Source organism: Monodelphis domestica, chromosome 2 (genome assembly GCF_027887165.1).
Source record: "Monodelphis domestica isolate mMonDom1 chromosome 2, mMonDom1.pri, whole genome shotgun sequence".
Classification (NCBI taxonomy): domain Eukaryota; kingdom Metazoa; phylum Chordata; class Mammalia; order Didelphimorphia; family Didelphidae; genus Monodelphis; species Monodelphis domestica.
In genome coordinates this window covers 223,839,457-223,851,890 of record NC_077228.1, presented here as the reverse complement: position 1 = coordinate 223,851,890, position 12,434 = coordinate 223,839,457, and the positions used below count along the sequence as shown (strand labels likewise).

Sequence of the window (12,434 nt, the reverse complement as noted above, 5' to 3'; positions counted from 1 at the left end):
TTGTGAAGATCAGATGAGGTTTGTCAAGTGCTCCTCAGGTCTTAAACCACTATATAAATACCAATTCTTCTTTAAGAATCAATGCTAAACTCATATTGTAAGTTTATTTATTGCTTTTGACCTATGTTTTCTTTCTGACTAATAACCATAAGGACATTTTTAGAAGTTATAACAACCTGACTCTTTTAAAGTTCCTATGGTTTATTTTTAAAAAGTACTGCATTTCATGTCCTTTGATCCAGCAATACCACTGTGTCTGTATCCCAAAGAGATAGAAAAACTGGAAAGGTTCTGTTTGTACAAAAATCATTTATAGCTGTGCTTTTTTTGTGGTAGCAAAAATTGTAAAATAAGGGGATGACCCTCTATTGGGGAATGGCTGAACAAATTGTGGTACATGATGGTGATGGAATATTATTGTGCTGTAAGGAATGATGAACTGCTTGATTTCTACAAGAACTGGAAAGACCTACATGAACTGATGCAGAGTGAAATGAGCAGAATGAGGTGAACATTGTACATAGTATCTTAAATATTGTGGAATGATCAAATGTAATAGACTTTGCTACTAAAAGCAATACAATGATCCAGGACAATCCCTATGGACTTATGAGAAAGAATGCTATACACATTGAAAGAAAGAACCATGAAAATAGAAATCCAGAAGAAAACATATGATTTATCACTTTTTCATATGGGTATATTATTTGAGGTTTGGGTTTCAAAAGATGGCTATTACAAAAATGAATAATATAGAACTAGTATCTGAGTGATAATATATGTATAACAGTGAAATTGCTCATCAGTTCTAGGAGGGGGTAGGAAAAAGGGGAGGAAGACAAAAATCATGTAACCATGGAAAAAATTAAAAAATTTAAATTGAAAATAAAAATGTGCTTCATTTCAAGTATGAGGAACTGGATTCAAATCCTAACCTTGTCCCTTACTAACTTTGTGACCTGAGACAATCACATTCAATCCAAAAGATATTTATTGCCTCCTATGTGTAAAAGAATGATCTGGGCACTAGGTATATCCTCCCCTAAGCAAACATCCCCTCCCCACCAAAGTCCTTGACTTCATAGAACTTACATTCTCCTAGAGATGAGTGATGAATGGGAGATATAGCATGTTAAACATAAGTATAGGTAAGATATGTATATTTAGTGTCAATTTAAAATATGTGCCTCAGTGGATTTTTTAAAATGTCTAAGTGTCATGGAGACATATATGCAAGTATGTTTATACAGAGGGCATACACACACACACACACACACACACACACACACATGAATATATTTGTTATGTGAGTGAATCTAGAAATTGGTCTACCTTTCTCCAAAGGAAACTGCAATTTCCACCTATTTATACAAGGAAAATAGTGAATACAAGTTGGGAAATTTGTATAAAGTAGAATAAACAAAAAATATATGAATAAATTAGTTCTTTAGCCAGGAGTGAAATGAGACATCAACTGAAACCAAGAAATAAATGACACTCACATAGAGAAGGTCCATTCTAGCAGCCTCTAGAATTTCAATTAAGCCCAGAGGCATTAAGTATCTAAGTAGCTGGCTTCCCATACATGCACATCTTTCATTTTTAAGCCTTCTTTTTCCTCATTGCATGTTATCTTCCATCTGCATGTCTATTTTCCTGAAGAAACTCTGCAATAAACTTAATAAATCCCTTAAGCAGATATATAACATTGTGCTCAATCTTTTTGCCAACAATCCAGAATTACTTCTCATTCTACATACCAGCAATATGTAAAACAATATTTTAAAAAATCAGATTTTGTTGGAAGTTTGATTATAGATAGTTGATATTTTGAGGAGTGAAGAAATAAATGAATTAATAAATGAAAAAAAACAGTACATTCTTATGATGTGCTAAGTACTGTATTAAAATAGGAAGTACACATATATATAAAATCAAAGATAGTCACTGCTCTGAAGGAGCTTACATCCTAATGTGTAACCCAAAAAAACTGGTGAATGGAAGATATTTTGTTTTAAAAAGTTATAAAGATAGCGAATGGAGCATTATATGATATGTAATACTAATTTCTAATGAATAGGTGAATAGATTGGCATGCCCTATTCAGAAACAATGGCAGAGTTGAATTGGCCATGGTTTTTTTTATTTTAGAACTTGAGTGTGGGGAGATGGGAATGAAGTAGAAGGAATGAAGAAGGAGTAAAAGTACATTGTTCCTCTAGAACAGTAATGGTGAACCTATGGCACAGGTGCCAAAGATGGCATGCAGAGCACTCTCTATGGGAATGTAGCCACCCTTCCCCCATAACCCCTGCCCTTGAGTTAATTACCAGAAAGCCAGCAGGACTTGGGTGGAGCTGCTCCCCTCCCCCATGCCTGATGACATTTTTTCACATCTCTACCCCTCTCCCCCATAGACTAATGGAAATACACAGCAGGTAAGATGGGGGGCTCACAGGAGGCAGGGTTGGAGGGGAGCAGAGAGCTGGGATCATTCCCCTTCCCCTCTCTACACTGGCTGAGGACATTCCTTACTTCACCCACCCCTTCACCAAGAAGTCCAATGGAAGCTCTTCCTCCCTCCCCTGTCTGGGGTAAGGGGGTGCAGCACTTGGTCTCTAGGGAGCAGCATGGCACTTGGTAGGGGTGAGTGGGGGGGGCTAGCACTCCAAATCTAAAAGGTTTGCCATCACTGCTCTCTAACATGGCCACTGAAGCAATTGGCAAGGAGACTGTGGAAGATATGGTGAAGTGAAGCATAGAGGAAGTTTTCTGAAGACAATGTTTCAGGAGTGCAATGCCTTAGGGCTGATGATCCTCCAGAACATGGTCTTCTGTATAAGTATTAGAGTCATTGGTGTAGAGTTTGTGAAGTTTGGTAATTGGAAAAGAGGGAGAAGGGAGGAAAAATACAACAGTTAAGGGGGAGGCTTCTTATAGATTCCTTCTATTTTTACTTTGCCTTCTGGCTTTAAGAGATATGGGAACTTTTATGATTTCTTGAAATATATATATTTTTTGATCATGGTTCTGAAATTAGACAATAGAACTCTCGATCAACCTTTGTTTCACAGTTCTTGTCCTGGTCACATGCTTGTGGGATGAATTCACAATCTTGGGCTTGAAAAATGACCCATTGTGATTTCTCCCCAAATTTCCTAATCACTATTCAGTTTGTTACTCCTTTTAAATCTTTATTGGAGTGTTTGTGGGGAGAACCAGGCTTTTCCTTATATTCCAATTTCCTTTTTGGTCTACTTTCTTCTTGACTACTATAATTGCATCCAAATTTGTCTCCTTATCTCATCTCTTCCTACCTCATCAGTCCTACATCCATATAATTATTAAAATCAGATTATTAAGGCACAGTTTTGACCAAAACATCCTGCTCAAGAATCTTTAGTGGTTCCCTGTTATCTGTTGAATGAAAGTCAAATTCTTCTGTTGGGGATTTAAAACCAATCTTGTTCCAGCCTATATTTACACATTGATTTCCTATTATCCCCCCTCAAGCAGATTATGTTCCAGACAAACTGGTCTTCTAGTTCTTTCATGTTCATAGTATTTTCTTTATTTCTCTTTCTTCATAAAGGCTATTTCACATGCCTAGAATGATTTCCATTTCCAAAGACACTTTTCTTGTGATCTCCCCAATGCTTAATGCTTCTACTCTCCCCATATTGTTTTGTATTTACTTTGTATGTATTTTGTTTTTAATAATTGTATACATCAGAAGTATCAAATGATGAACTGGCAAAACTCCAAGTGGGAATTGTTTAACAAAATAAATGAAAATACATTACAATATAGATAATGCTAATTTGTAGTTCCTACTTGAGTTTGATACCACTTGTGCATGTTTCTCTTCAGTAAGCACAAGGAAAGTATTTGCTTTTTTAGTTTCAATACTATTATATAGTAGGTGTTGTTAAGATAAAAATTCTCTGGAGCATGTATATTAATTTATTATTATTTATTAAATAATGAAAGGGAGTTGGAAAGAGAAAAGGCACATAATTGCATAGCCTCGCTAGCCTGAACTCAGTGCTCACCTTGTATCTTTGTATACGAGGAAAGAGACCATACATTGCCTCTCAAGGAAAGAAAAGAGAGAGAGAGAACTTGGTCAAAAACATGAGCACTGCTTCCTAGGAAAGAGACCACAAACTTCTCTCATCTATAACTTAAAGCCCTGGTGACATCACTTTTTCTGGGTCTCCCTGGTTTATAGACTTGACCTCACTCAGGGTCAGAAACCAGTCTTCTGGAGACCAGGAGTCATGTGTGACAAGAAGCAAGTGTCTTCTGTCATGCCAGGGAGCCATGAGGCATCCTCCTTTTATAGATAAGCCTCAAGCCTTGTTCTTAACCCAATCAGAGGGTGGGGGTGAGACCAAAATAGATTTTCATAACTTTCTCTTTAAAAAGGAAAGAGGGACACAGATTTATGGTAAATTCACTCAATGCCTGACAAATGCTTGTTAAATTGAATTGAAGTTAAGAATAGACTTCTGCTGAGGTCTGCATCTACCACCTTCTACCAAGAATGTACATATAAGATTCAAATTGGGAAAATTGCGTGTGCCTTACCAGTAAGGGTTTAAATTGATCACGTAAAATGGTTAGACCAAGTTCCTTTATTTTGCACCATTCCAGGTTATTTTGCCATTTTTTCCCTGAACATAAAGACACAAGTAACTAGAATAGAGACAACCCTGGAAATTAGAAAACAAATAAAGTCACCAAAACTGGCATTTTTTCTTCAGAACTATGTGATGATATAGGTTTGTCTTTCTTCATCTCCCTTTCCATAGCTCCATAACTCTAGATATGCTCTCACTGTGATAGTTTAGCAAAGTGAATGGAGAAATTCCATTCTTGTTGACTTACATGCACTTCATTTTCTTACCCCAACATTTGCTTAAAACAAATCACACAGCTAATTGGTAGAAAAATAAGCATATTGGTTTTAACTTTAAAAATGACAAAAAATAAAGGAATGTGGCAAAGTTGAAAATGAATGAAAATAAGAATAGCAAAAAGGGAGAGCACTTAAGAAAGGAAAGAGAATACGTTAGAATCTCTATATATGTATGTATATATATACAGATACATTATATAAATATTGATAAACTGGCACTCTGCATTTAGCATCCTTTCCTTTACCTTGCTTATATTTCTTATTTGATGTAGCTGGATCTCCCTTGGTCAATACTTAGTGTTTTTGTGATTATGAAATCAGAGATAGAAAGGAACCAGACTTATCTGAGTGAAAAAATAGACTTTCCATAAGAGTCATAAGCTCATGCACCTGCTATTGTATGAAGGTGATTGGCTTTCCCAACTAAGAGTGATGGAGATCTTCCTTGATGTAGCTAAGTGTGCTGATTTTGATTAGTCCCAATGATTACCTTCTTCCTGTTGCCATATCCTGAAGACTATTTTAACTTCAGTGTTCTGAAATCACTCTGGCTGTATATTTCCCTCATTTTCATGCTTCCCCATGATCTAGTTCTCCCAATGCCTTGCTTTAAGTCTTTAGTTTCCCCTTGTCTTAGTACCTTGATCAAAGGTCCATCATTACTTTTCCATCTAAATTTTTTAAAACTTTCTCTAAGTTCTTCAACTGTTGTTAAGACCCAGAAGATATTGGTTATTATTAATTGAACTCCAGTAACTATCTTCTCTCAGTTGGTTTGGTTCCTGGCTCATAGTCTTCCTTTCACCTTCTCCCTTGCTCTCATCCTTGGTGACTTCTATATTTGTGTAACATTGTAACATTGTCTCCCAGCTCAAAAACATTCTCAACTCCGTGTTTTCCTCAACTTTAGCCATTCAAAAGTGAATATTATTTGACAATAGCAAGAATTTGGGATGGTATTATTGGATATCCTTTCTCTATAAGCCTGAAAACATATGTATGTACTAGAGATATTCTTAATTTTTATCCAAAAGAAACTTTTCACAACCCCTCTTAATGACAATGCTTTTCCTCTTTTAATTATTTCCTATTTATTTTATATTTAGTTTGCTTTGTATATAGTTGTTTGCATGCTGTATTTCCCAATAGGCTGTAAACTCCTTGAAAGCATTTTCTCTTGTTTTTTATCCACCCCCCTGCTTTGCACAGTGCCTGCCACATAACAAATGCTTAATAAATGTCTATTGATTTCTTAACTTTATAGAAATTAGTTATGTTTGTAAGAAAAAATGTAATTTCAGAGAAGACATTGTCTAAAAGAGGCAGCAAGAAGTTATGCTATAAATGATGGATTTGAACGTAAGAAGTCAGAACTGAAAATCCAACTTTTGATATTTACTATTTGAATAGAATACTTTATAACAGGCACAGCTTCCTCAACTGGTTCATACTTTTTCTTATTCTCCAATGCAGTCTTTGAGTTAATGCATGATTCTGGCTCTTAAATTGAATGCACAACTTTCATTCATTTCTAGTTAGAAATATGTTCAATTCTATGAACCCACTTCCTTTTTTAACATGCATACTTTAAATCCCACTAGCCTAAGTTTAATGCCTCTCAGACCCACTTCCCAAGATTATTATGAGAATCAAATTACCTAATCACAGATGTTAAAGTGTTCTGTAAGTGAGAGGGAGTAGATTTGTTTGACTTGGCTCCAAAGGACAAAATTAGGAGCAGTGTGGGTGGATGTTTCAGAGAGACATATTTTGGCTTGACACAAAGAAAAATTTCATAACAATTAAACCTGATCCAGAGCAAAATGGGCTACTATGAGAGATGATGAATTTTCCATCATTAGAGGTGTTTCAATAGAGATTGACTACTTGTTCCCAAATGTTGGAGGGGGACTTGATACAGATGTTGGAGGGGGAATTGATACTTCACATATGGGTTGGGCCAGATGATTACTGAGATCCTTCATAGCTCAGAAAGGTTTCTATTATTAAAATCTTTAAAGCTAATATGTTCCCATATACATTAAATCTTTCAATCCTATAGTCTCACTATTTCAGAATATTTCCCTCATATGACATTCTTCTCACTTCTGCTCTCCTATGTCTCAAGAAACATGATGGAAATACCTCTCCTCTATTGCACTATTACTATTGTTATATCTAACAGAAAAAATTAAAAATTTAATTAATTATATTATTATATTGAATATAACAAAAACCAATAATTTAGCAGAAGTAGAAGATAAAATAAATTGGCTCAAAATATCATATTTTCTATATATTATCAATAAAACCCAATAGAAAGAGCTAGAAGAAGAAATTCCTTTTGAAATAATAATAGGATGAGAGCAGATAGGTGGCACAATGGATAAAGTGCCAGGTATGGAGTTGAAAGGACCTAGTTTTAAATCTGGCCATAGATACTTTATAGCTGTGTGAGCCTATGAAAGTCACTTAACTCTGCTTCTCCCTTGCCTTTCTATCTTAGAGACAGAAAGTAAGGGCTTAAATAAATAAGAAATAGCAATAGAATGTATAGCCTATTTAAGAATCCTTTTACCAACAAACATAAGGATTATATGGATACAGCCTCTAAATATTCTTTATAGAAATAAAGGAAAATCAAAACAAAGTAGTGAGGCATAGTGGATAGAAACTTTGCCTTGAATCTAGGAAGGCCAGAACCCAAGTCCTATCTTTGACAAGCTCCTCAATTATCTTTAGAATCTACAATCCCACAGAGAAGTTCAATCCTTTAGGGTGAGTACAGGATGGGAAGTGAGAGGAGCACTACAGTACCTCTATAATTAGACAACCCAGGAAATCAGGAATTCCTTTATGGAGAAAGGCATAGCCTGGGGAAGAGCTCTCATAATATTATTCCAAATAAAATTACAAATTACGGCAATATATCTCTACCTGCTCTATACTCTTTCCTTTACAGCAAGCAAATTATTCGTACTCACCATTTGATTATCTTCCTTCTGAGATTGGGTTCCTTTTATATCACTCCCATAGATTTTGTAGACTTTTGTCTACTCACCCAGTAGAAAGTGATCTCCTTAAGGGTAGAGACAATGCTATTGTTTTCCTTTGTGCCCTCAACAATTAGCATAGTGCTTGGCACATAGCAAATGTTTGTTTATTGACTGACTTCTGATCTTTCTCATTCACAGGCACTGATTTAGTCCCAGGTTCTACAGGCAAGTAGGTGATACAGTGGATAGAAGGGTGGACTTAGAGTAAGGAAGATCTGAGTTCAAATACAGCTTCAGTCACTTAACCTGTCTGTCTTTGTTTCCTCAACTCTAAAATGGGAATAATAATAGCTCCTGCATCTCAGGGTTATTGTGAGAATAAAATGAGGTACTATTTGTGAAAGTAATTAGTACAGTGCCTGGCATACACAAATTCTCATTTCCTTTCATTCCTTCTTCTCTATATGACTACTACCTTCCCATATGTTCATTCCTATTTATTTGGCACTTAATCTCATTTTCTAACCTCTCTTTCCCTGCATTCCACTGTGCCCATTGGATCTCTTATTTAATGGATAAGAAGTTCTCCCTAATCCCAGAACTCTCCCTTCTACATGTATTCTATTTTCTCAAAATCATGAAACCAGCTTTCCCATAAGAATCCCTTCTCTCCTTTGAAGTAAATATTCTTTGACCTTGCCATCCTTTTTATCTTGCCAGGAAATTCGGTCATATCCATTTTCTCAGCATTCTCTATAATGGCAGGAAGCTTAAGGTGGTGGAGAGAACATTGGACTTGGAGTTAGAGAACATTGGTTTGAAATAGCCCATCTGCTTGTTAACTGTTGGCAATGAAGACGTTCAGTCATCTCAGTTGTGTTCAATTCTTTGTGACCTCATTTGGAGTTTTCTTGGCAAAGACACTGGAGTTGTTTGTCATTTCCTTTTCCAGCTCATTTTAGAGATGAGGAACTGAAGTAAAAAAAAATAAGTGACTTGCACAGTGTCACACAGCTTGTAAATGTCTAAGACCAGATTTGAACCCAGGAAAATGAGTACAGGTCTGACATTCTATCCATCAAGCCACCTAATGGCCCCAAATTTTGACAACAACCTGGAGTCATTAATTATATATTAAGTACCTATTATGTACCAGTGATTGCTAAATGCTGGTAACTCCAAAAAAAGTAAAAGACAGATCTCCTTCTCAAGAAGTTCACAGTTTAATAAGGGAAACAATATGCAAAAAGCTATTATTGTTTGCCCTTCATTTTTAAAGACCAATGAGATCACAAAAATGATGTCTTGACTCATGCATGATCTTCACTCTGCCTTCCAGAGTCATCAAAGTCCAAGGATAAGACAAAAGTCTAGGTGACTGACAATGGTCCAGGATACAGTGGATGACCTTGCATTTTCAATGTCTGCCTAAGCTCTAAGTGCTCCACAGTGCCTGTTTCAGCTGGCTTCATGGCAATTGTAACAAATTGTTTTCATCCGTCCAGTTCTCTACTGGAGGAAGTCTTCCTTTGGTCATATGCTTGAGTAGACACTCCCAGCTCCCAATTTGCTAATGGGCTTAAAGCCTGTCAGTAACCCACAACCTGGTTGAGCCCATTTTATTGGGACATAACTGTTACACATGCTAAGATTCTTGGAGCCACAGGTAAGAGTGAGGTGAGAAGTGGACAGAAAAGGTGAATGAACAGACCTGAAAAGGACTTGGCAAGCCCTCACATCAGAGGTGCCAATCCTTCCTGAATACTCCATCTATCCCATAACAACTAAATGCTAATAAGATACATACAGGATTATAATCGACAGAGAGATGGCATTAAAATGGAAAGACTTCTTACAGAGGGTGAGATTTTAGCTTGGCCTTGAAGGAATCCAGGATAACCAGGAAAAGGAAAAACATTTCAGGCATTGGGGTTAGCCAATGAAAATGCCCAGAGTCAAGAGATGGAATGTCTTACTGAAGGGACATCATGGAGGTCAGTGTCACTGGATCACAGAATACATGGGTTTAAGAGGAATGACATGGTCATTCCTGAGCTTTATCACTTTTATAGCTAAGTGGAGAATGGACTGGAGTGGGGAGAGACTTGTGCAGGCTGACTAACCTGCTGGCAATAGCAAAAGTTCAGCAAAGAGGTGATTTAAAAAATCCTGCACTAAGGGGATGGTGGGATATGGGTGAAAGGAGAGAAGGAGGCACATACAAGAAATATCATTAAGGTAAAATTTAGAGGCCTTTGCAATAAATTGGTTATAAGGTGTGTGAGAATGAGGAGTTGAGAATGACACCTATGTTATGAGCCTGGGCAACTGAAAAAATGGTGTAATCTCCACAGTAGTAATAGGGAATCTAGGACGAGAGGTAGATTTGCTAGGAAAGATGAGTTCAGTTTTAGACATATTAAGTTTAAGATACCTATGGGATATTGGAGGCATGAAACTAGAGATCAGAAGAGAGGTTATTAGGGTTTGTTGTAGTTTCAGTGTGATGAGTGATGGGACTATCCCAAGAATGAAGACTCAGACTCTGTCTGTATAGGTAGGAATTATAGGAAATATAGCTTCATTAGGTGCAATAGCTAAGTCTTATTTGATGGTAGAATGGTCCCTGCAGGGTTTCAGGTCACTAGATTTATTGAGGGTTCCAATCCTTACAGAAATGGCTGCAGTAAAATATCAATAATTTGAAAATAGGTCTTGATCAATGATACATGTAAAACCCAGTGGAATTATGCGTTGGCTATGGGGGGGGGGGGTAAGGGAGGGGAGAGAAAGAACATGAATCATGTAACCATGGAAAATATTCTAAATTAATTAATCAAATGATATTTTTAAAGAAATGACTGCAGTATCTACAGGGATTCAGGTTGCTAGATTTATAAAGGGCCTGGGAGATTTCCTCCTCTCAATCTTGGAAATTCTGTTTTTCCTCAGAATGTTGCTTCCCTGGGCATTTGGAGGGCATTCCAGGATAAAATTCTGGAAAACTGGCATTGAGGAGGTGGGTATTCTTTCAGATGGAGGTATGTTTTAAAGTTTTATATGTTATAAGGTGAACTTTAGGGCACAAAAAAGAGAAAAGGGGTTTGCGTAGGATTGGGGGAATTTACCCTAATTATAATTCTCTTTAAATGCAAAGATCCCCAGTGTTCATCTGAAGGCCCCTTAGAACAGGAAGTATTTCATGGTTTTGACATCTAACCAGCCTTGCTAAGTCCCTACCCCAACTTCATATCCCAGTAATAATAATTCATTTACATTAGCATTTACAAAGTTTTCCTTTCTACCATGGGATGAAGTTGGTAATGAAAATAGCAATGGCTCACAAATTTAGAACTAGAGAAAACTTAGAAGACATCTAGTCTGACCTCCTAATTTTACAAATGAGAAAACTTTGGTTAAGTTAGATGACTTACCCAAGATCACCCAGGTCATTAGCATCAAAAACAGTGTTTGAACCCTGGTACTCTGACTTCAGAGTCAGGAATATGTCCACTGTATTATTATTTTCATTTTAAAGTGGGAAATTAAGACTCAGAGAGAGTGATGGACTTTACACTACCAGAATCAGGACAATGACTCTACCAAATCCAGGTCTTTTGATTTTCAGTCTAGTGTTCTTTCCCCTATACTACTTGTCACAATGACCAGGACAGGAGGAAGCAAGAATTTAAGTGTCTACTTTGTACCAGGTACTGTGCTAAAGTTTTCAAATAATTTATGTGATTCTCATAAATTTGGTATATAAAGGTGCTATTGTTTTTCCCATTTTACAATTGAGGAAACTGAGGCAGACAGAGGCTCATGTGAACTGGATCACCTCTCCCAAATTCCCCCCTCTGCCATCTGCCACCCCTGTTTTTTCTTTTTTATATAAATCAAAAGATGGAAATGATAGAATGTGGGACCCAAACCCGCAGCTTTTAGATGTCTAAAACTGAATTTGAACTTGGATCATCCTGACATCAGGTCCAGTGCTTTAATCCACTGTGCCACCTAGATAGATGCCTTCTGCATATCTATATCCCTACCTTGTTTCTGCTCTCTTAAGTCCTTCTAAAGTAGGGTCTGGATTCTTCTCCTGGTCCTTCTGGTCTTTCTCTTTGAAAGAATCCCTGCTACATCCTGTACATTTCCCAAGAACAACTATTTGCTTATGTGCTCGCTTCTATTTTCTGCTGTTTGAACCTTTTCTTTTAGTCTAAGTCTTTAAGTCTCAGGGTTTGCCTGACCTTTGGACAATAGCTGTCCTTAACCTGACCTTTCCAATGCCAAATGAGTCCAGTCCTCACATTGATTCAGGTTCAAGGAATTATTTTTATACTGTTTTTTACTTTTTTCGTCTCTGAACAATGCAAGGGAGCAGCTGTCATAGATGGTTGACTGTGCTTATCATTCTGGAAAGAGTGATCTCATGAAGACAAAGCCCACATTTATTCCTCTGGCTCTCTGCTTCCTGGAATGTGGGAGAAAGGGCCAAGTTCAAATGTGGAAGAAGA

General features: G+C 36.9%; 1 protein-coding gene across 1 annotated transcript in view; it reads right to left on the bottom strand.

The window, feature by feature from the left end:
* Positions 1-8,241, bottom strand: part of LOC100029142 (WD repeat-containing protein on Y chromosome-like) — a 171,965-nt gene extending 163,724 nt beyond the window's left edge. The window contains exon 1 of the mRNA XM_056817246.1: positions 7,906-8,241. Coding sequence (XP_056673224.1) covers positions 7,906-7,908 — 3 coding nt within the window. The 5' untranslated portion in view covers positions 7,909-8,241. The remainder of the gene's footprint in view (positions 1-7,905) is intronic.
* Between the last annotated feature and the right edge of the window lie 4,193 nt (positions 8,242-12,434).